Here is a 22,180-nt window from a genome sequence, read left to right as displayed (position 1 = left end):
AATTGCAATAAGGGAGATTTCAGTAAGATATTAGGAAGAACTTTCTAATCAGAAGGTGATTAAGCACTGGATCAGATTACCTAGAGAGGTTGCAGAGACTGACACTGGCAATTTTTAAGTGCAGGTTAGATAAATGTTTATCTTTGATGGTTTTGATGGGGAGGCTCCTGCCTTAAGCAAAGGGTTGGAGTACATGATCAATGAGATTCTTGTAAGAGTACTGAAGGGTGTTGCTCAACAGTACCACTGTTGTGTGTGCAAACACCTACACACGAGTCACAAGATACCCAGATATTTCAAACAGGAATCCATACTATCAAAACCATTCTGGAACCTGTTACAGTCTTTCTGAGATCTCTGCAACACAAGAACTGATCTTACTACTTTTCCATAGTCAAAAAATAAGTGAAAAGCAAATGGCTAGCATTCTCCAAGAGGTGACTTGAGTCTAACAAGGTGGAGAACCACTGGCTTAGACTGTCACTCTGACAACGTGGAACTTTTTCATTAATTATAAACCACCTGAACATCTTCCTGATACGTTTAGTTACATGAGTCATTCCTGTGGATCCTTTTACATCTGAACAATTCTTCAACCTCTTGAGGGCGAAATCCAGAGGACTTGCTAGAGATTGGTATTGTTCCGCCAGTTCTTCACCTAAGGCAAATCCCCACTGAGCACAGTAGAAACCTGTCTCAGTAAGGATTAAGCAGAAATTGTGTAAGAGACTAAGCATTTGGAATTCAGTACTGATGAGCCACGCTCCACTCTGTGGCCCAGGCAGGCACCATGCTTCCAGGAGCCATACAAGAGGGTTGTCACTCCACAAACACTCTCCACGCAATAGCTACTTTCTTTTAGCTGGGTCATGTAGGGGTTTGCAAGACCACTGCTCACTCCTATTATAATCTATCACACGTAAAGCAGAAATGGTGCTTACAGTTCTTCCTTTTGCTAAAGAGGCATGATGACAGATCCAGAGCTCACTGAAGTTAATGTGCATTATTCCAATGAAAATCAGGGTCAGAAAGATCCTAGCTGTTCCCTTCTTCTATATAAGGGTGCTGTATAATGTGCCCAGGGATGTTGGTTGTAGCCATGTTTGTCTAAGGACATAGGTAGGCAAGGTTCTTCGAGTAGATTTTCCCGAAGAACCATATCCTGTATAATGTGCCCTTAATTCCTTCTACTTATTACCCTGCCAAAGGGCTGGATCCAATCTGACAGTTATTTGATTATATCTGAATCTCCACAAGTTTAGCAGTATAGGCTCCATGTACTCTTAGAGACAGTGGGCATGTCCACATGTTCATTAATGCACAGTACTTACTGTGCATTTAGTTCAGTACTCGCTTAATGAAGTACTAACTAAATGTGCAGTAACTACAGTTACTGCGCAGTAGTGCCAGTGCATAGTTTTTTGTGCTGCTTACTGCACAGTAGCCTAATAACACTGTGCAGAAGCATACTAGCACAGTTTCTGACCGGCATGCTACTGCACAGTGTTATTAGGCTACTGCACAGTAAGCGTCTCATGTAGAAACACCTACAGGCAACAAGACCTTTACCTGCTGCTGCTAAGAGGCTCTGACCTTGTCTCTGGCTGTGGACAGATTTAAAGAGGTTTTGTGCTCACGTGGGATGGCTGGAACTTATTGCAACTGGATGCAGCTGTTCATCTGTCCACTTCTATCCAAAAGCAAAAGAGAAACTAAACCACAAAAGTTTACCCTGAAATGAGACAGGGAGTAAATCACTGCAGTTTGGTTTCAAATTACCATAAGATATAGTGAACAGATGAAACAGTTACAGAAGATCAGCTGTAATATAGTATAGATTTAAAGCACATCAACTATTTGTTACATCCTTTATATGTCAATTTCACGTGGAGTATCCACTTCAAGAAGTCATGAGCCTTCACAGAGGTCTTCATGCATCATGAGCTCTTTCCCTTTAAGGCAGAGGCTGGTACAGTGGACTCTAATGTAACCCACTATAATGTTCTACATTTAGAATCAAATAATTATCACATTCTTGATGAGGTTATATATACATTAATTCTTCATAGGTACATACACTTCACTGTGACGTATTTAATGCTAAGGCAAAAAATATTTACTGGAAATTTATAAGACTTACATTACATACTATATTTAGGCAAGTACTGCATACACCTGCCCCTGCAAAAAAATCAGCCCTTCAATACTGGCATGCTTATCTTCACCCGAGAAGCTGTTCTTTTCTTTGATGGAACAGAACAGTGATTCTCAGCCCAGATGTCACGGCAACCTGTGGTGCCTTGAGGCCTTTTCAAGGGTGTTTCAGGGTGCCACAATGTTAACACTGTTTGCTACAAAAGAATTGCTCTGTAGTCAAAAAACAAGTGAAGGTAAGAGCTGCCATTTTCCAAGCAGTGCCTTGAGTGGAACGAGGGGTACCTTGAGCCACTAAAGGATGCTTTAAGTCTAAAAAGTTGAAAACCACTGGAATAGAAACAGGGTGGAATACAGCAATCAGACTCTGTGACTTACTGATGCCAATGGCTGCCACTTCTCCCTAGGACTGCAAACAGGGGCAGAGTCCTATGCTAACCTATTCACTGCTGCAGCACCCGAATCTTGTTGCTGTCCTGCCACTCCAAGAAGTTTCTGCTGCCTCATCCAGACTGTGTCCTGGGAAGCTGAATTCTGTAGTTTAAAATGTGAGTTGCTTTTCGCTATTGTAATTTATTAAAGGAAGTTATTTGATTTTAAAGTATTAGATTTTCACACAAATTAGAATAACTTAACTCTAAAATTTCTTTACATTCTGTATAGTACCTATTCCAACATGAAAAAATGCCAGCTGAGGACTATCTTGAAGTCCTCATGCACGAACACTGAAAAATAATTGACATTAGTGTGGTCTAATGGGAAAAATCAGGAATGGCATTGCTCCCTATACAGACAAAAGTGATCTAAATGGATTTTGTCACAGTGAACTCAGCTTTTAAATGTTTGTCTTATCATATTAATACTTTAACAATGACAGTCTAGAGGTCTATTTTTAGGCACTTATTGTGTTAAAATATCTGATGAAAGCACAGAAAGAAGCTGTTGAAAATGTGTTATATATGCATTTCAAACATTTTTCCAACTTGCACATTTAAGTTAAAACAGCTGTGCTCAGCTTTTTGGCCCTGTGTGCCAAATGACTGGCACAGGGCTGGTCCTCAGGCCATATGGAGTCCCATGCACCAGGACAGGGCCCAGTATCATTCCCTTTCCACCCCATGTGCCAGGATTTAGCCCCAGGGACTTAGTGCCATCCCCATGCATGTTAATTGGGACCCAGGGACTTGGAACCACCTGCTCCTGCCACTGTGTGCCAGAATGGAGCCCTGGAGTCTGGTGCTACCCTTGCCAGACCCTGGATGCTGGGATCCAGCACCCAATCCAGTGCTCAGTGCTGAGGGCTCTCCATAGGTCTGGACATTTGGCAATAGGGCATCAGTTCCACCACTCTCCTGCCAACCAGTTTCCAGACCCATAAGAAGCCCCAGGAGCCAGATGACACACCACTGTGGATGAGCACCTTGGAGCTACAAATGTTCAAACCATGATACCACAATTTATGCATCCATGCCCATTGTTTAGAACCAAAATAAACAGTTGGATTTCCAGAACAACCATACAGTAACTCTGGCTTTAGTGGGGACTGCAGATGTCTAGCATTACTAAAAATCAGGCTACATATTTAGCTGTTTACATACAGCTTCAGGTGCCAAAATTTAGACACTCAAAATCTATATATTCTGTCTTTGGCACTTTGCAAGAAGAGTACAGCACATCAAAATATCAAACCAGCCACTGATATACATAAATTAAAATAGATTATTGCTTTACCATTTTTGCAGATTATAACTGACAGGGATTCATTTTACTTCAGACATTAATAGGTTTCTAATAGTAAAGCAAGAAGGACCTCCAAAAGAACTAGGGACTATGAAAAAGATGAATAGACCATTAAAAAGTAAAAGTGAACAAAGTTCAATTCTTATCTTCCCTAATCCCTTAAACTTTGCAGTTGTTCTCTGCAGCGCTTTATTTGTTTTTAGAATTAATCACTTAGGTTAAAATGTATCTATTCTAAAAGCAGCCATCACCTAGGTATTATTTAGAACAGGGCTATCAAATAGGGATGTACCAAGAGAGATTTTTGGGGTCAATACCGATAGCCAATATTTAAGGAGGCATATCTGCTGATACAAATCTGATTTCTGATACAGCTGCCTCCAGCTGGTAAGTCCGGTGTGGGGGAAGGGGAGGGGGAAAGGAAGGGGCATGGACAGCCATATAAATGTTCCCACAGTGAGGGAGGGGGCAGGGCAAGCGCTGCCCAAGTGGGGTGGGCGCAGGATAATGCCACAGTTCATGGGAGGGCTCCTGCTGCTGCTTGCACCCTAGGGGACATGGGGGGGAGGGTGCCCCCCAGATCTGCCCAGAGCAGGCAGGCTGCAGCCAGGGCTGCGTGGGGCTCTTCTTGGCAGGGGCTGGGCTTGGAGCATGCACCGGCGGCATTAGGATGCTGCAGCCACCCCAAATGTTGCTGCCGCTCCACTCATGCTGCTGCTGCCAGCTGATTGGTGCAGCCCCGGCTCAACGCCCCACCTCCACTCACACACCATAAAGAGCCAGGGCTGCACCAGGCGGCTTGCAGAGGTGGCACTGGGAGCGGAGCAGTGGTGAATTCTGGGGTGGATGCAGTATCCTCCCAGCACTGCCAGTGCCAACTCCGAACCTAGCCCTCACCAAGAGCCCTGCGCAGCCCCAGCTGCAGCCCACGCACCCCACCCCACGCAGATCTGGGGGGTACATGCCCCACCACTGTGCCCTCCCAGGGTGCAAGCAGAACCAGGAGCCACCTCCCCACCATGAGCCGAGGCTCCTACCCCCGCCCCCCGACCCCACCTGGGCAGCACCTGTCCCTGCCCCCTACATCACCGCGGGGGACGTTGATCTACCCCTCCCACGCCTCTTCCCTCTCCCCTCCCCTTCCACCACCGGACTTACCAGCTGGGGGCAGCACTCCACGCAGCCAGCTCTGCTTCTTGCTACTAGAGTGCTGCGTTGCACTATAAACTCACAACCCCACTCCCATGACTATTCACCACAGCTATATTACAGGCAACCCCTACCAAGGCTCTATAGCACACCCCTCGCACCGCTGCACCAAACACTTGTGACACCACCCACCCAAACTTCTCTACTCCACACCTCACTACATGCCCCAGGACCACCCTCAGCTCCCTGTGCTGCCACACTGCCCCATGCCTATTAGGGTGGAAGCAGGAAGTGTCAGCCAAAGGAGGGAAGGGGAGCCCAGAGACTCCAGCTGCTGTTATAGCTGGAGCAATGGAGAAATGGTAGGCAGCAGGAGCCCGGGGGCCACAGTTTAACCCCCTGTGGGCCACGAGCCACCAGTTAGACAGCCCTAATCTAAATATTGGTTGCATTAAAAATATTTAATACACACAACAATTAATACTAAGTAGTAGGGTTGAATAATACCATTGGGCATTTACCAGGTGAAAAATACATGGTTTTAAAGATTTTAAAACTGAAATAAAATCTTGTTTAAGCCTGACACAAAACTGTTTTTAAATATCTACTGTTATGGGGCTATATTCTTCCACTGCATGTGTAGAATCCCTAATGAAATTCTTGAGACTTATGCATGAAAATAAAAGGCAGTAGCAAGCTATGGCCTAAATTTGTTAAATCCAGACAGCTGCTTCAGACTGCATGTTTATCTTCAGCATTCCAGGGATATGCTCTCCCACCAAAAATGTCGATCTGTGATACACTGGGAAAATGACAACAATACCTGACCTATAATTTATTTGGTATTTTTTAAAATAAAAAACGACTGCAGGGTACAAGGCTGTGCATTTACTTTCTAACCTTTGTTGCTACAGTATGGATTGGTATGGGTGAAACAAGTGCATCCTCTGAGTACTGAACCTATGACCCACAAGGCAATGGGCAGGAACCATCCACTAGAGAAGAAGAGAGTGCTCTAAGTAGCAATAACATTTCCATCACTCGCCTAATAATTTTCTCTTATTAATTCATAAACAAAAGCAGGGCATTCACAACAATAGGTTTCAACTGCCAGTGACTTTCTCTTCTTAGCTAGCTTAGGTAAGCACTGCCACTGCCATTCACCTTCTACCTTTAGATATTAATCTTTTGATCACCCATGTGAGAAGCAGGGGCCTGAGCTATCATCTCTGATGCATTGAGGATTATTTAGCACCTCCTCCCTTGTCTCAAGACTCATTCAATATCGTACAATATTGTTATAGCTCTCACCACAAATAAGACATTTAGTTCATTCATGTAACTAAATGTACAACAGAAGTAACATTCAGCTCTCATTACAACTGTGAATGAAGCCAAGTTTCAAAAGCTCAAAATAGTTAGTGAAACAAAACTTCTCTTCTGGGCACAGCTTTAGTAAATTAATTTAAGCAGGCTTTGGGATAGACCTAAAAATCAGGTAAAAACAAAAACTTATTGAATCCATTTGACTCAGACTTCTAACCCACTGAACTGGGACTTTAGGTACCTAGGTTATGTGCCTGGATCACTATTTCTGTGTTATATGCAACAGATCTCAGGAGAAGTAAGCCACGGTCTTGCAAGCCCCCACATTAGGCAGCTAGAAGAAAGCAGACATGAAATAAAATGGTTGTGGAGCCATTCAATATTTGCTGTGTGACCTGGGTAAGTCACTTATCCTTTCTGGAACAAAGTTCCTCATACCAAAATATTTCTCTGTCTCACAGACAAGGGGGAATTAATTCAGTTTACATGGTGTTCTTTGATACTACACTAATAAGCATCATGGATAAGCCTATAAATAAAAGTCTGAATTTAAACGTTCAAAATCAAAAATTGTTTACATTTTGCCACAGTTTTAAGAAAAAGCATGGACAAAATATACTCTTAGGGCTGTATGATTTTTTCAGATCAGTTCCAGACAGATGTTCAGCTTTCTCCGCATGCATGGAGCTGCCACTGTTATCATTCCACTCATGTAGGAAAAACACCACGTCAGAGGCTGTTGTGCAGCCTGGAGAAGAATTTTTTACCAACAAAATTAATCTGTGTTTACTTGTTATAGGCCTTCCCTAGTTCCTTTTTTTAAAAACTCCCATGAAACAATCCACATTAAAGGATGTATTCCTCATTGTCACTGACAAAGGGAGCTATGCATAAATGAGTCATGTGATATCTCACTGTTGACATGATCTCCTTAGTTATCATTTAAAAAGGAACATCTTTTAGGTCAACAAGATATTCCTTTGTAAAAAACATGTCAAATTATAAAGTAAAAACAAATTCAGAACACCATGAAGTTCCTGTACAAGAGTGACAGATCCACATTTGTGTTCACTCTACTGGCTTTTTGAAGACCCAGCGTGCCACAAAGGGGGCCAGCTATTAGGACAGGAGAAATAATAAGGAGTTTGAAAAGAGAAGGATTCTTGATATGTTAGCATTAGAATATCCTTTTAGTTCCTGCAGTAAAAAAGCATAAAGAATGAAGCAGTTTCTAAAATTCTGCCAGGAGCAGTTAAATAAGAGTAAATCTTGCAGTCACAGCACCTGAATGAACACCTCACTTTATGAGAAACATCTCTCAACTTGCCTACTGCTTTTTGAAAATGAAATTAAAAATTATTATAAACTGTTAGATGGTGTGCTTCATATTTAGTACTCACATTATACAACAAAGATGTGCTTCACTAATAAATCCCTATTATAGCATTGCTAAACCGGCAAGTACCTCAGCACTGCCAAACACCTTATTTTAGAAAAATTTGCCCGAACAAGACCTAAATGATTACTTGTGCCTCATACAGAAAAAAATATTTATAAGAATCCATGAAGTACAAATGTTTGTTTTTACAAAGATTTTTCCCTCCTACTTTAAAAAAAAAAAAAGACCCAAACCCTTCAAATGCTGGCTCTTTTTTAAGCATATTTATACCTTGGCTAAATCTTTCTCATACTATTTATATAATGTAACTACTCCATACAGCCTGTAGGGACATATGCTGGCACTATTCCACAAACAAAAAAATTCTTCTGTTGAGTTCAACGGGTATTTGGTATATGCAATAATAGCTAAGTCATGCAGCGTGTGTAGGATTAATCTGTACACACCATAATGTAAGAAAAAATAACTCAGTTGAAGCACAGCGTATCTGCACAAGTGAGCTCAGGATCAGACCTTTACAATCTGTTTTTCAGGAAGTGATTATGTGTTATCTTTTTGATAACGCAGTGAGAACTATTAGCATGTGACAGCTCAGTGCAGTTCCAAGAGGAAGCTGTAAAATGCATAGGAAAGGGGGGAATATATGTAGAGAAAAACTCATAAATACAAACTTTTGAACAATTAGAAGAAGTCATGTGCTCAGGTCCGAGTGAAACAGCATTCTTCTACTGCTATCCATTGAGTTCCACTGATTCACAGCAGCTAAGAACCTGGCTATTAGTGCACTAGTTAAGACCACCATTAATAGACTTACAGTGGACAATGGGTACCAACTATGTGCAGAGGAAATCCCCAGATCTGTTTAAGTTGCTGGCATAATAGGCCAATCTTTATATGAGGGTGAGTAGAAACATGGCAGCAGTCAACCTGACAAAAAACCAATCTTCTTAAACATCAGCCATTAAACATGTCTTGTTTCAGCTATTTTGCTCTTGTACATAGCCATTATGAACAAAGTAAAACCCACCTACGCACTGACATTTCAGCGTCCTGATCTCCCTTACAACATATCTAAGGAAAGCAAAGCAATGAAGGATATGTTTCAAAATGCGAGTACAGAACGCTATAGAACTGATAGCATCTTGTAATCTTCCCTACACGCCATTCCAGCTTAGTCATTAAAATCTATTTCTCAGTAAAAAGATCCAGTGTATATCCCATTTCCCATTACTAGACAGCATGTTGTGTTGCCAGCACAGAAGCTATGAAGCTATCAGACTGAGAGCAACTCAGGTAATGGTATAAGTAGTATCAGCTGATATTTACTCTGTTAGGTCTGGTGCAACCTTAATAAAGGTTTTAAATCATAAGGGCAGTTTCTGCCTGCAGTGGTCAAATCATAATGCCCCTGGGTTGCAGGGAATCAATAATGGCAACAACGTAGTGGGAACGAGGTCAGTAGCCAGGCTTACAAAAAATATGGCCATAAAATCCACACAGATCTTGGAAAGAAATCTATCCCCAAAAAACCACATTGCAAGCCACTATTACAATCTTCTATGGAGTCTGCCATTACGGCCACCTAGCTGTTTTAAGCCCCGGTTTCCAGGTTAGATCATTACAGAATTACATTCCTTGCAACTACTCATAGTTCTCTTCAGCAAAGCCCACTTGTTCGGTGCCAGCTTGACGTATGAGAATTTTACCCTTCCTGTCTTAGCTAACATTTAGGCTCCAATATACCGTGCTGCCTATGCATCTCAGTGTACAATGAAAATTATAATTATTTTTTTATAATCTGAGTAAAGATAAGTCAATGTGAAGCCTTTATTTTAAGCAACTGATTATTTTTAAGTGTCCCTAAAATGTCAAAAGGAAGGTAATATTTGACTATGCGCCATGTAACCTACTTTCATCAGTTTCTCTAGGAACAGCATTAGGCTTTGAGTTCTATTTGAATTTTCCAGATCTAGCAACTACTTTCAGGGCAGCAGTTTGCCGAGCAACTGCAGAGCCTGCTGAAACCATGTATTATAATTTCCAGATGCCAGGGTGCAAATGTAAGAACATCCTAGAACTTTCATTACTATAAGCGAAAGCATTTCTATAAATCGAGTTTACTTTCCATTCCTTACGCAACATCACCGTTTTACTTCATTCAGCTTCAACAAAGGAACTACAGTCAGTCAGTTTCACTTCCTGATTTGACACTGCAATGTTTAGACTACAAGCACTGCACAGACTTGTTAACCTCCAAATTAAGGTTGTCACAAGAACAATTCTTCTAGTATAAACCAGTCTTACTGAAACTTGTTTTGGAACAAAATTGAACACAACAAAATTTAAAATTAAACTCCTTAATCTGGGGCTTAAGCAACCTGCTAATACTTTACTTTTGCTTTCATTCCTGGCCATTAGATGCAAGATCCTGTTTGCAATGAAGGCAACTGGAGTTTTTCTACTTCCTTCACTGGGAATGGATACAAGCCATGATTGTGATAAATAAGCATTCCTAAGTGATTTACAAACTTGTGTACAACTACCACCTTTGCCCTGTAAAGTGTAGTGCTTGAGCCTACGCAGGACCTCAGATGGTGTCAAGGGAACTCTGCTTGCGGGGTGCAGGCCTTCACCTGCAAAGATCAGAGTACAGAATAAGGCATTTCAAGCCAATGTGTCCAGGGAAAGGAAATTCTGAGCTGTAAATAGACCCAAGCCAAAAGACCTCGCTGTATATATGGTAAGATAAGAGTAGGTGATAAAAGGTAAATGACAAAAGGATAACCTAACAAATACATGCAGAATAAAAGTCAAGAAAGAAACAAACAAAACACTTCCCAATAGTTGGTTATTTAAAATATGTTTTCCTTTAAAAACAGAGTTGCATGGAACCCGACCTAATGAATTGCAGCTGGAGAACCGATACAACTATAACGCCCTATGTGAACAATAATAATGAATATTCATACATATTCAACTCAATTTGTGAATAAACTAAAGAGTGCTTAGCAGCAATATTCAAATGTATGTTCAGTTCAGCCATACAAATGTATGGCGGTTATTAGCATCATAAACTTTAGTGACATTTACATGTCATATCTCTACACTTTTATTTGATGTACTGCAAAAGATCTTGCATCCATCACTAGACCGAAAGTCGTGATATGAACTTCATATAAATCTGTGCTGATGTAACACATTAGAATTCGGCCTATTTTCCTTTGTTGGCCACCATGATCATTGTAAAGCATGCTAACACCTTGCATTTGAGGTTTTGCTTCTTTCCCTTTCTCACTGAGTTTGCTCCTTGTGATAACTCTACACATGGACAGAAATCAGAAACGAAGACAGGGACTCTGAACAGAGCAGCACTCGGAGGAATGATGCTCTGATGACTAGCCTCACCCCGCTGATCACCTGTTCAGATGCAATACTTTTTTTCACGGGTTAATATTTATGCCTTAAGTGGATGTTAATCATTCGCTCAATATTTTGCTATTGCAAAAGAAGGGGGTGGGAGAGAGAGAAAAGGGTGTTATGAAGACACAATGCAGAGAACCAGAAATGAAGAGAATCCTTATTAGAGAAAAGTACCTTTTGGAGCCTCCGATGTAGGTGAAGGTAAAGGTGGAGTCTGAGTACCTGAAATCTGAAATACAGAAGTTGCATTATTTTCCATTGTCCTTTGACACCCCGCTCCCCAACTATCGGCTCTTCACAGGGGTTAACAGGCAGCGGAGGAAGCTGCAGAGGGAACACCCCGCCACCCCCACCCCTCGCAACAAGTGCCCCGGTGCTATGGCAACGACAGGAATTTCCATTGTCAGTGACGGCAACAGGCAGCAACAAGCCGGGGCGCTGACGTCGAAGCAAGCGGCAGCCACCAGCGGGCCCGGGCCCGGGGCAGGCAGGGACGTGCCCGCGGACCCGAGCGCGGCAGCCCAGCTCCCTCTGCGCCCCCACGGGCTCCTGGGGGCCAAACCCCAAGCCCGGCCCAGGCGTGGAAAACCCCGCACGGATGCACATCCCCCACCGCCCGGATCTGCCTCCTCCGGCCCGGGCGGCGGGGCAGGGCGGGCCGGGCCGGGCCGGGCCGGGCCGCGCCGCGGGGGAACTGTTGCAAGCCCCGCTCGCCAGGGCGGCCGCGGGAGCAGGCAGAGCCCGGGCAGCCCTCACCTGCAAACAGGCAGTCCTTGTCCGCCTTGCACTTTTGGATCACGACGTCGATATCCTTCTGAATCCGCTCTTGCCTTGAACACATCCCCATGCAATGAGGCCCCGGGGGAAAAAATAAAAAAATAATAATAATAATAATAAAAAAAAATAGAGGGCTCCGCTGTGCGGTGCGGTCTGGTCCGGTCCCCCTCCTCCTCCGCTCGGCAGCGATTAGGGGGCTGGAGCCGCGGGAGCCCGCCCGCCGCCGAGGAGAGCCGGCCGGCTGCAGGAAGGCGGCGGCGGCGGCGGCCGATGTTGCATGCCCAGGTGTGAGCGCCCCGGTGCCGCCGCCGGGGGTTGCAGCGCGAGCTCGCCCGCACAATAGATCCCGCTGCGGAGGCTGGCGGCGCCTCGGAGCCGGAGCCGGAGCCGGAGCCGGGAGAGCAGCGGCAGCAGCAGCAGCAGGAGCGCTGAGCACGGGGAGGGAGCGGGCGGTCCCGGAGAGGCCGCCGCTGCTGCAGCGCCGCCGAGCCGCAGACCCTCCCCTCGCCGCCGCTCCCAGCCCAGACACTCCGACCGCCCGCGCGCCGCACGCACACGCGCCGCCGCCGCCGCCGCCGGGGGGACCCGCGGGCACCGGGCAGCGCCGTCTGCGGGGACCCCCTCCCCGCCGGGGCAGAGGCGCCGCCGCAGACGCTGAGCGAGACCAGCAGCGCCCGCCGCGCCAGCGCCGAGGCACCGGGCTGGGGGTCCAGTGTCCCCTTAGCCCTACCCCGGGGCGAGCAGCTCGGTTCCGCGCCGCTCTGCTCAGGCGGGATGGGAGGGCCTCCCCGCCGCGCCGGGGGCCTGGGAACTGCCCCCCAGCAGCAAAGACACCCCTGGCCTGCCTCTGGGGGAGAGGGAAGCCCAGTTAGGCCCCTTCTTTCTAGGTTTGGAGCACCTGCGGGGGCATTCATCACCTGTACCCCAGCCCCCGGGAGCGCCTGCCCCAAGGAGCAGAAGGCCGTCCTGCTGCCAGGCTCGACTTCCTCAGGATTTGACCCCGGGTTATTTTTCTTTCCTCCCTGCAGGTTCCCCTGCCACGTTCCCTCCTCCTGAATCCTCTGTTCCTATGAACTCACCCCTTGTCTTTCACCTCACAGCCTGTCCCCCAATTCAAACCAACCATGACAAACTAAGGTTAGGTTTGTCACCCATCCCGCATCCCGCAAGCTGTATATCACGTCCCTTGAGCGCCGCTGGTTGACAGTTGTATCTGGGAACTGGGAAGGCTTCAGTAAAAGGGATTCTGTGTTTGCACAGTGCTTTGCAAAATGGATTCCTGATCCAGACTGGAGCCTCTGGGCACTGCTACAATGCACGTAATATATAATCATTGTAATGTAATTCAAATGGAATAGTTAAGCCTAACCCCATGGCTGCAAAACCAATTACCTTCCATCAGCCTAAGCTCTAGGTGAATAATTCATAACAAATAAATGGGTGTGAACATAATAGAAGCAGATTTGTTTAAAAATTCAAGAATATTCACAGATATTTTTTTTCCAGTCTTCACTGAGCTCTAATCAACTCCTATAGATTATTCATTATGAAGCACAATTGCCTTAGTGCTTCTCCAGTAGATACGTCTGTATGAATCATATAGTGTTGATTTCACAGGCAGAAGAATAAATGTGATCCTTATTTTGTTATGTGTTTTAATTATACATTATGCATCATGATATTTTTCTGATATCAAGTACATACAAATACATCATAAAGGATGCCATGTTACACTTGCTCCGATTTGTGAATTAGGCAAGGAAAAAAACTGAGAATCTGTTGTTTGAAAAAAGCAAAGTATTTATGGCTCTAAAAGAAATACATCTTCACTGGAAAGATAAAGTACCAGGCAGCAGTGACCTCAAATATACTGCCCTGCTTCATGCAGGATAGCTCCTGAACTGGAAGCAGTATAGCTATACGTGCATGGTTAAAGGGCTAATTAGCTCATGCATCTCTACTGCTTCCAGATCAGGAGATAACCTTAGGTAGCACGAGTGTATGTGAGGGCACCACTGCTTGGCACAGTAAGCTTGTAGTGTAGAAATAATCACATACTAGTTCTGGGCCTCTGAAAATAACTGCAGTTCTTCACTGGTAAACAAAGAGGAATTGTTCTAGAACTCGATACTGAAAAGAGACTTCAAAATGACACTTATGGCTGGCTTAAAGTAATGTTGGTTACCCAGTAAAGTCTAGCCTTTCCAGCAAAATTTTCAAATGTCTAAACACCAGCGGCAGCCAAAATGTCCATTGGTAGACAATTTAATTCACTGAGACTTTATTGGTCTGACAAGTTATACAAGTTTTGTCATACTAAGAGTGAGATCCTTCCAACATCTGTCAGATTTTAGAGTTACACCCAGCATTAGTGATCTTTATCCCTAACATCTATTTATCATTATTGTCCATTCCTAATCTAGTGGCCAGCTGCCAGGCAGCACGCTGTGGCTACTTTCAGATGTGGGGGAAAAATAAAAGTGGAGCTTTACTTAAAACTCAGCGTGGTTGCATGCCCAACTGAGCCCAGCACACGCCCAAAAGAGGCAGCACCTGAGCTGCACCCGGCTTTTCCAATGTCTGTATAGATCAGGTGCTTTAGTGGGGCTTTTTGATGCTTTTATCTAATAGCTGATTGAATCAGCTATTAGATAAAAGTGCCAAAAAGTCTTGCTGAAGTACCCGATCTATACAGATGCTGCCGAGCCAGGGTGAACTAACGTGCTGCTGCTTCTGATAAAGCACATTATTTTTTCCACGTCTATCATTACCCTATATGCCATGTCAGGCTGACAGTGCTGTACATAACTGTTCTGGTCTGCATTCATCACCACCATATTACCAGAATCTTGTCAATTAAAAACAAATATTGACAGTCTTGTTCAGCCGTAGACAAAGTTAAATCAGCCAAACAATAGTGAATAAAAATCATCCATTCAGCAACACAAATGGCCTCAGTGAAGCCAATACAGGATGAAGTCTGCTCATGGTTTCACAGCACTATTAAATGAAGTAGAAAGTGTAGTACAAATGTCTATTGTAGAATATTTTAGTTATTTGTGATGAACCAAGTTCAGTTCCCTAGTGTACATTTCTAGATAATGATCCAGCTTGATCTCTGGCATGCCTCTGCTGATTTTAATGCAGTTAAACCACAGATGATTTTAAACAATGTGCAAAACCAGGATTTATATTACCTCAATTACATAAAAAGGAACTGAAGATGTAACCTGTTTTAAAAAGTTAAGAAAGTTAACAAGAGAACACCACAAAAAAGCTCTGAAAACATCTGGGAACTCTGGACATACGTGGTATCCTGTCTTTTGTAATAAGAATGTCCTATTTGTATGAAAAGGTAGGTATGTCTTCAAAGCACAATGCAGTACTATGTACTAATGCTAGTACTAAAGGTAGCTTTAAATTACCTTGGGTTAAAAGTAGCTGGCCCCCTCCCCTCCCCCAGGGCTGGCTGGGCTGCTCTTTGGCAGCCCCCAGCTGCAGAGTATAAAAGCCTGTAGCCATTGTGTACCTTGGGCACTCTGCACAGGAGCTTGGGGGAGTGCAAGCCCTCTGTGCCCTGTGGACAGGACCCAGGCTGCTGCTGCTGCTCATCTACTCCACTAGCCAGAGCTGCCCTTTGGACACAGATGAGTCTTGTAAAGGGCTGTAGCCTGCTGCTCTCCCTGCCCATTCCTCAGATTGCCCTAGGGCTCCTGCCTGGCCTGGCTGCCTGTGGTAGGAGGGTAGTATAGGCTCCGTGTTCCTGAGCACCCCCAGCACTGTCTCCTTTTTTTGCAGCTATATGCATGTGCTGTGGCACACTTGCCTCTGCCATGCAGCTTCCGGGCCCTGGCCCTAACCCACTGCAGAGTGCTCCTGGGTGTTGTCCAATACTGGCCACACAGGCAGCTGCATAGGGGCCTAGAGACCCAGCACAGAAGGCACCACCACCAAGTCCTCCCCATCCTTCCCCAGTGGGGCCTGACCACACCTGCATGCACATTCCCAAGCTGAGCATCTGGGGCCCCAAATGGACACAGGAGGAGGTGCGCAACTTCTTGGCCCTCTGGGGAAGGGTGTATGGAGGTACAGAGCCAGTTTGCCTGGGGCGGGCACTCAACCATCCACGTTTATGAGGCTGTTGGGTGGGATGCACAAGACAGGCCACTTCTGGTCAACACGCTAATGCTGCATAGAAGTCAAGGCCTTCCATGCACAGTGGGTAGCGGTGACAGCCAGAACCGTTGGTCCAGTTGTGTCCACAAGACTATGCCCTTTATGTGGGAACTGATCAACATTTTGGTGCCCTGGGACCCAGGCTGCACACCTGCAGTTTTCACCAGCAGAGACAGCCTAGCAGAGCCCCGGGCTCACCCTAACCCTTGTGGATGTGACACCTCCCTAAAGGAGGAGCCCTCAGGTGTTCAGCACCCTGCCCAACCCACCTCCCCAGCTACAGCACCCACTACCAGCTTGGAAAGCCCTGACCAGCAGCTGCCTCACCAGCTCCGCACCCTTCTGCCCTACCACCAGTGGATGGCAATAATATTGCCAGCCACCAGCAGTACCAGCTCCTCTCCAGGGGGTGCCCCTGGCCAGGCGTCAGCCTCCCTGACCACTACAGGCTGCAGACATCAGGCACCGCCACTTGCCCATGCCATTGGGGAATCCCTTGCTGAGTCACCAGCCTCACCAACCCCTGACACATGGTAAATCCCACATAGTGTGTGGGGGGGAAACTCTTAGTCCCTGCTCTGGCCTCTGCCCAGCCCACCTGAAGTCCTCTGGCCTTGGGGCCCCACCCCAGTACGCAGAGAGGTGGGACACAGTTCAGAACTTTATTGGGCAGTGTGTGTCCCCACAGCTGGGTGGGCACGGACCTCTCACACCCCAAGGAAGGTGCTGATGCCAACAGCAATCATGGCCCCTGGTGCACAGTATCTTGTCTCTGAACTGTTGCAAAATCTCACAAAAGGCTTCTGTCTCTTGCCTCTGTGGAGCCAACATCTGGATACAGGGGAGAGGCCACCAACCCCAGTTTGGATACAGGGTTCAGGTTGCCACTACCCATTGCTGGAGCCACCTGGATGAGTTGGCACTGGCAGCAGTGCACCCAGGACTGAACTGTCCTGCTCCAGTAGCTGGTGGTGGTGGCTCAGGAGCGCGAGACATGGGAGTAGGCATTTGACCAGATGCAGCAGGAAAGGAAGCTGGCATGGTAGGTAGAGGATGTTGCCCAGGAGGAGGCATTCCAGCAGGTGAAGTGGGAGCACTGGGGCTGGATGGAGGCCCTGGAAGAGTATCTCATCATGCTCCTTGAGCAGCAGGCCAAGAGCCAGGGCCAGGCAGCAGTGGCTACAGATGCTAACCACCAGTCCCTGCATGCCTTTCTGGGCTTGGCAGGTGCACCTGTGCCTCCTGACACCTGGCCCCACAGGACCTCTCACTCCCACCCACCACCTCATTACAGCCCTCTCCAGTGCCTCCCAACCACAGGAGCCCCTCTCCTGGCCCTGCCACGTCTTGCCAAGGCCCAGCCTCACCACTCACTCTAGCTCCACACAGCCAAGGAACTGGGAGTTCCAGAAGTAGCCCCACCAGGAGATGCTGACCCTCCTAGGCCTGACCTTGGGTGTCTGGGAGGGGCACTGGGAAGGGTACCTCCTGACTGACAGGAGCACTGGCCTCCTGCACTGCAGCAAGAGCAGTTTGACCCTAGTACTCTTTCCTGCCATGGCACAGGGTCGGACTCGATGATCTGCTCAGGACCCTTCCAACCCTACAAACTATGAAACCTTCCAGACCTGCAGGGTAACTGTTCAGGGCAGAGGTGCTGGCCACCTGCCACTGGGCTCCGCAGCCTAAGCAGCCCACTCCTCAGCATCCCACGCCAGGAAACAGGGACCGGGTCTTATAGTTAAACATAGTTTTCAATTTGGGATATGCATTTTTTACTATGGATGGGTGGGGAGGTGGGTTCTGTTTGTTGAGGGGGGAGGGGGAAGAAATGGTGGAGGAGGCTGTTTGGGAAATAAAGCTGTTTTGTGTTACCCATGCACGTGCCCTGGAGTGGTGTTGGGGGTTGGGGGTCAGGAGGGCTGGAGCAGGGAGTGCAGGAGTAGGGGGTTGGCCAGAGCCTCCTGCAGCTGGTGCTCTGGGTCTGGCTAGCAGGTGCACAGCTGTCCTGGAGCCTGGGCAGGGGGAGCCTGCTGCAACCAGCAAGGCCAGCACCATGGCTAGCAGTAGTATGGGGCACTGGTTGTTGCTGATAGGGGCAGAGGCATGGGTAGGGGCAGCCGTAGTGCAGGGAGCTGCCAAGGAAGGAGCTGCCCCATGCTGCTGCTGCACTGGACATGCTGCTCCCAGATAGGGAAGGTGCTGGCCAGGGATCAGAGGGTGGGGGTGAGCTTCTAAGGTGGCTGCCAAGTGCTGGCAGCTGCCTGTGGCCTCAGCATGGCTGCCAAGTGCTGGCAGCCATGTGACCACAGGGGCCCACGGGGGCCCTCAGTGGCCACAGGGGCCCACGGTAGGCTGCTCTGACCTGGGACTAAATTTAGTCCTAGGTTGCCTGCTCATGTAGATGTCTGCCTGTTCCCATTTACTTTGCAGTAACTTACTGTGCAGTAAATTTAAGATGGAGTAAATGCATGTGTAGACATGCCCACAGTGAAGAATATGACAGCAAGCATGTAACTTCTGTACAGATGAGATCTGAGAGACAGAATGCCTCCCCACTCCCTGGGGAACCTCCTCGGGGCAATACCCTGTTTATAAATTGTACCTAAATGAGAAATTCCAGATTCTAAATTGTGAGGTTTGTAGCAATAATGTTCATCTCACTCTACCAACAATGAGCGCATTGTTAAAATACCTTTGAAAGAACAATACTTGGCCCATGACAGTCAAATAGCTTTTACCAACAGTCTGCTAAGAGCAGTTATATTCTGCAGAAAGATAATACTCATTGCTGTGGGATAAGTATATCTGGACTGTTACATTCCTTTGCTCTTAATCCAGTTTAAGTGAACCTGAAACCAGCTATCTGCTATGCACTTGTTTTCAACCATCCAAAGCAAAAGTAGAGGCTCTTTGACACACAGGGTTATCCAACTGGCAGCCTGCAAGGGGCCAGTATGCAACCTGCAAGATGCCTGGTGGTAGGGGAGGGTCTGGGGAGAAAGGGAAAGCCACCAGTTGGGCTCTTTGATACATTTCAGTGGTCTCTGCTCAGTCTTTGCCTCTGAATAAAACAGTTCAGGGAAGAAAATAAGTCTATTAAAATTATGAGTTTACACAATCAGCAAACCCACCCATCACTAGACTAGTATCTGCTAGTCACTGCTCATGAGGGATTTGTCTTTACTAGGATTAAAGGAGTGTTAATGTGTTCCAATTAAGAGATTCTGAAAGACCATATGAGAAGGCAATGCATTAGACAGAATATGTTAGGATTTGTAGGCACTCATAAAAAGCAGGCCTTTTGTTTGTTTCCCTTCCCTAATCAATCCTCCCTCTTCCCTTCATGTGGGCGGATCAACATAAAATGGGTTAATGGCACAGTGCAAGCAGGGAAACAAAGTAAAAGATTGAAGCTTTAAAAGGATGAGGAAATGGAAGTATGTGTGATGTTCAATGGACAACAAAAAAGGGAAAATGGACATGAGAATGGTTCAGAGCAGTGACAGCCAACCTTTTTGGTATGGGTGCCACCTGCAACCTCTCTGATTGTCATTCTGATCTCCTTTCCCTGCCTGATCTGCTGTTCTTCTTTCTGAACCCTGACCTGTGCTCTCTCCCTAATGTGCTTCTCTGCTTTCTGCTACTGTGCTGCCTGTCTGCTCCCTGATTTGCCATGTGCTACACACACAAAGGGTGTGTTTGCCACCTGTGGTACACATATCATAGGTGGGCCCTCCTGATTTTGAGCAAATCCTGAAAAAGAAGTTCTTTATTAATGAAATAGATGACAAGCTTCTTGTGATAAACTCAACCAAGACTATAATCTCCTTGGGTCAGATATTATATTTATACAACAGATAGAGTAATTTAGTCTGTGACTGGGACCCCCAGATCAGGGATAGGTAAAATGTGGCCTGCGGGCCAGATGCAGCCCACCAGGCCATTCTATATAGCCCACGGGGGCCCTAAAAAATTTAGAAAATTAATATTTATCTGCTCCTGGCTGCCTGTCATGTGGCCCTCGATGGCTTGCCAAAACTCAGTAAGTGGCCCTCCGCCCAAAATAATTGCCTGACCCTGCCCTAGATGATATTGTACTACATAAATAAAAATAAATTAATAGGAAACAGAAATGAAAGGGTCTTTGATTACAAGCAGAAATTAGAAGTTAACTAAATAAATTAAAAATGTAAAATGAAGCAAAAAAAAGTGGAGTTGTTTAAACAAAAATCTTGAAGTTGTGTACATAAAAAGAGACAATGAAATTTGGATAATCTGTCACTTCAAGAGTATTGCTAATTATTAGTTATCTATGAATGACTAATTATCAGTACTTAACCATTTTCCACTTTTTATAACATGTATTTTGTACACCATAACAATACATACCATATACAACAGGGGTGTCAAACATATGGCCCATGGGCTGCAAGCCTCTCTAACTGTCCACCAGCTATCTGAAGGCACCAGAAGTTGGGACCTTTGGCCCCATTGGGCATGGCCATTGGTGGTGAGCTTAGTCCACCACCCTGGACCCCACAATCCTGCCTCTCCTGCCCAAGCCAGAACCTGCTGTTTGGCCACTGCTGGATTCTGTACTGCCCTCACTGGACCCTGCAATGCTCCTGCCACCAGGCTTGCCCCCACTCCTTCCCTTACCATATCCTCTATCTCTATTGCTGTAGGACCCCAGGTCACCATTACTGCCCCCACAATAGCCACCTCAGCAGTTGTCATGCCTCTGGTTGGATCCATCTACAAGGAACCCTGTGGTCCGGATCAAACCTGGGGCCCTGGATGAATTTTACAATCCTGTTTTATAATGTTTTATAATGAAGAAAAACATATACATATGTGTATATTACATATATTATATATATATTACAAATCATATTCATCCCTGTCTGCTGCATAAGCATTATATGATGATACAAAGACATGATTAATGTACAGTTTCTTACAACAAACATTTAGAATGTAACTATTAAAAATTACATGGTTATGGTGGAGTATAATCAGGAAAAGTTTTTTGCTTTGCAGTCTTCCGAGTACTTATTGCCAAAATAGATATTTCCTGGAAAATTTAAGAGTTGATTAACTATGATTGTTCAGCCAAAAATATCAGAAGAGTATTCAGTGTTTTGTGAGTATCAATTAGCTTGACTGGTACTATAGAAGCATATGTACCTTTTAGTCTGACTAATTATCAGGAGCAAATTCCATTGTCATTTAGTATGTCTCCATTGAAGATAACTAAGCACAATTTAACAGCTGCATTAGCCACAGCATTTTGCATGTCAAGCAATGGATTCTGGTGGCAATTTAGTCCACCAACTAATAAAACCATTGTGACAAATTTCACAGTTACTAATTACCAGCTTCCACTGTATATGGTTCTAGAGTCATGTGAATCAGTAACTCAGGTGCAACCAAACAAGAAAACTCCACCTGGCAATTTGATCATTTCTGGCACATCTGGCAAGAAAGGTAATATGATTTCAGAGGGAAAATATAATCAGCTGACTTTTCAGACCAAGCTTAATAATTGAAAAACTTTAAAACTTTGTACAGCAATGTGACTCAGAAAGAGGCGGAGTCCAGCACTTCTTTTAACTTTATCAAGTAACCAGAACCCCCACAAAAAAGTAGCAAAATGCTAAAATGGTATGTGAGGAAACAAAGATTTATTTTAATTCAATTACTGAAACATACAAAAATAATTTTGCTTGTCTAATCATCCTATTTAGCAACAGCAAGGACTTTGCACATAAACAGAGCAATAGAAGCACACATGGATAGGTTGCTGATGACAGTGGATCCCCCTAACTTTTAGCCAAAAGCCAATATTCATTTTACGGACACCACCAAGGGCACAGTAACAGGCATGGCCTTCTTAATCATCTCCCTGGCTAATGCTGCAATAGATGCTCTAAATAACAGTCAATAAATCATGGCAACACACTCCAGAATGCCACTGTAATTTATTGTAGCACTTAACATTAAACTTCCTAATGATTGTTTCCATTGTTCTAGTTA

The 22,180-nt window shown here is 45.6% G+C and overlaps 1 protein-coding gene across 2 annotated transcripts in view; it reads right to left on the bottom strand.

Moving 5' to 3' along the window:
• Positions 1-12,073, bottom strand: part of PARP8 (poly(ADP-ribose) polymerase family member 8) — a 208,881-nt gene extending 196,808 nt beyond the window's left edge. For both annotated transcript variants that reach the window (XM_090038052.1, XM_090038051.1), the window contains exons 1-2: positions 11,945-12,073; positions 11,363-11,417 (exon numbers count right to left, since the gene is read on the bottom strand). In XM_090038052.1, the coding sequence (XP_089894178.1) occupies positions 11,363-11,417; positions 11,945-12,035 (146 nt within the window). In that variant the 5' untranslated portion in view covers positions 12,036-12,073. The remainder of the gene's footprint in view (positions 1-11,362; positions 11,418-11,944) is intronic.
• Positions 12,074-22,180: the final 10,107 nt, after the last annotated feature.

The sequence above is a fragment of the Crocodylus siamensis genome, chromosome 3 (genome assembly GCF_052110815.1).
Source record: "Crocodylus siamensis isolate JL-2025a chromosome 3, ASM5211081v1, whole genome shotgun sequence".
NCBI classification, from domain to species: domain Eukaryota; kingdom Metazoa; phylum Chordata; order Crocodylia; family Crocodylidae; genus Crocodylus; species Crocodylus siamensis.
The sequence above is the reverse complement of the archived record's forward strand: the minus strand, read 5'-3'. Positions and strand labels throughout refer to the sequence as shown.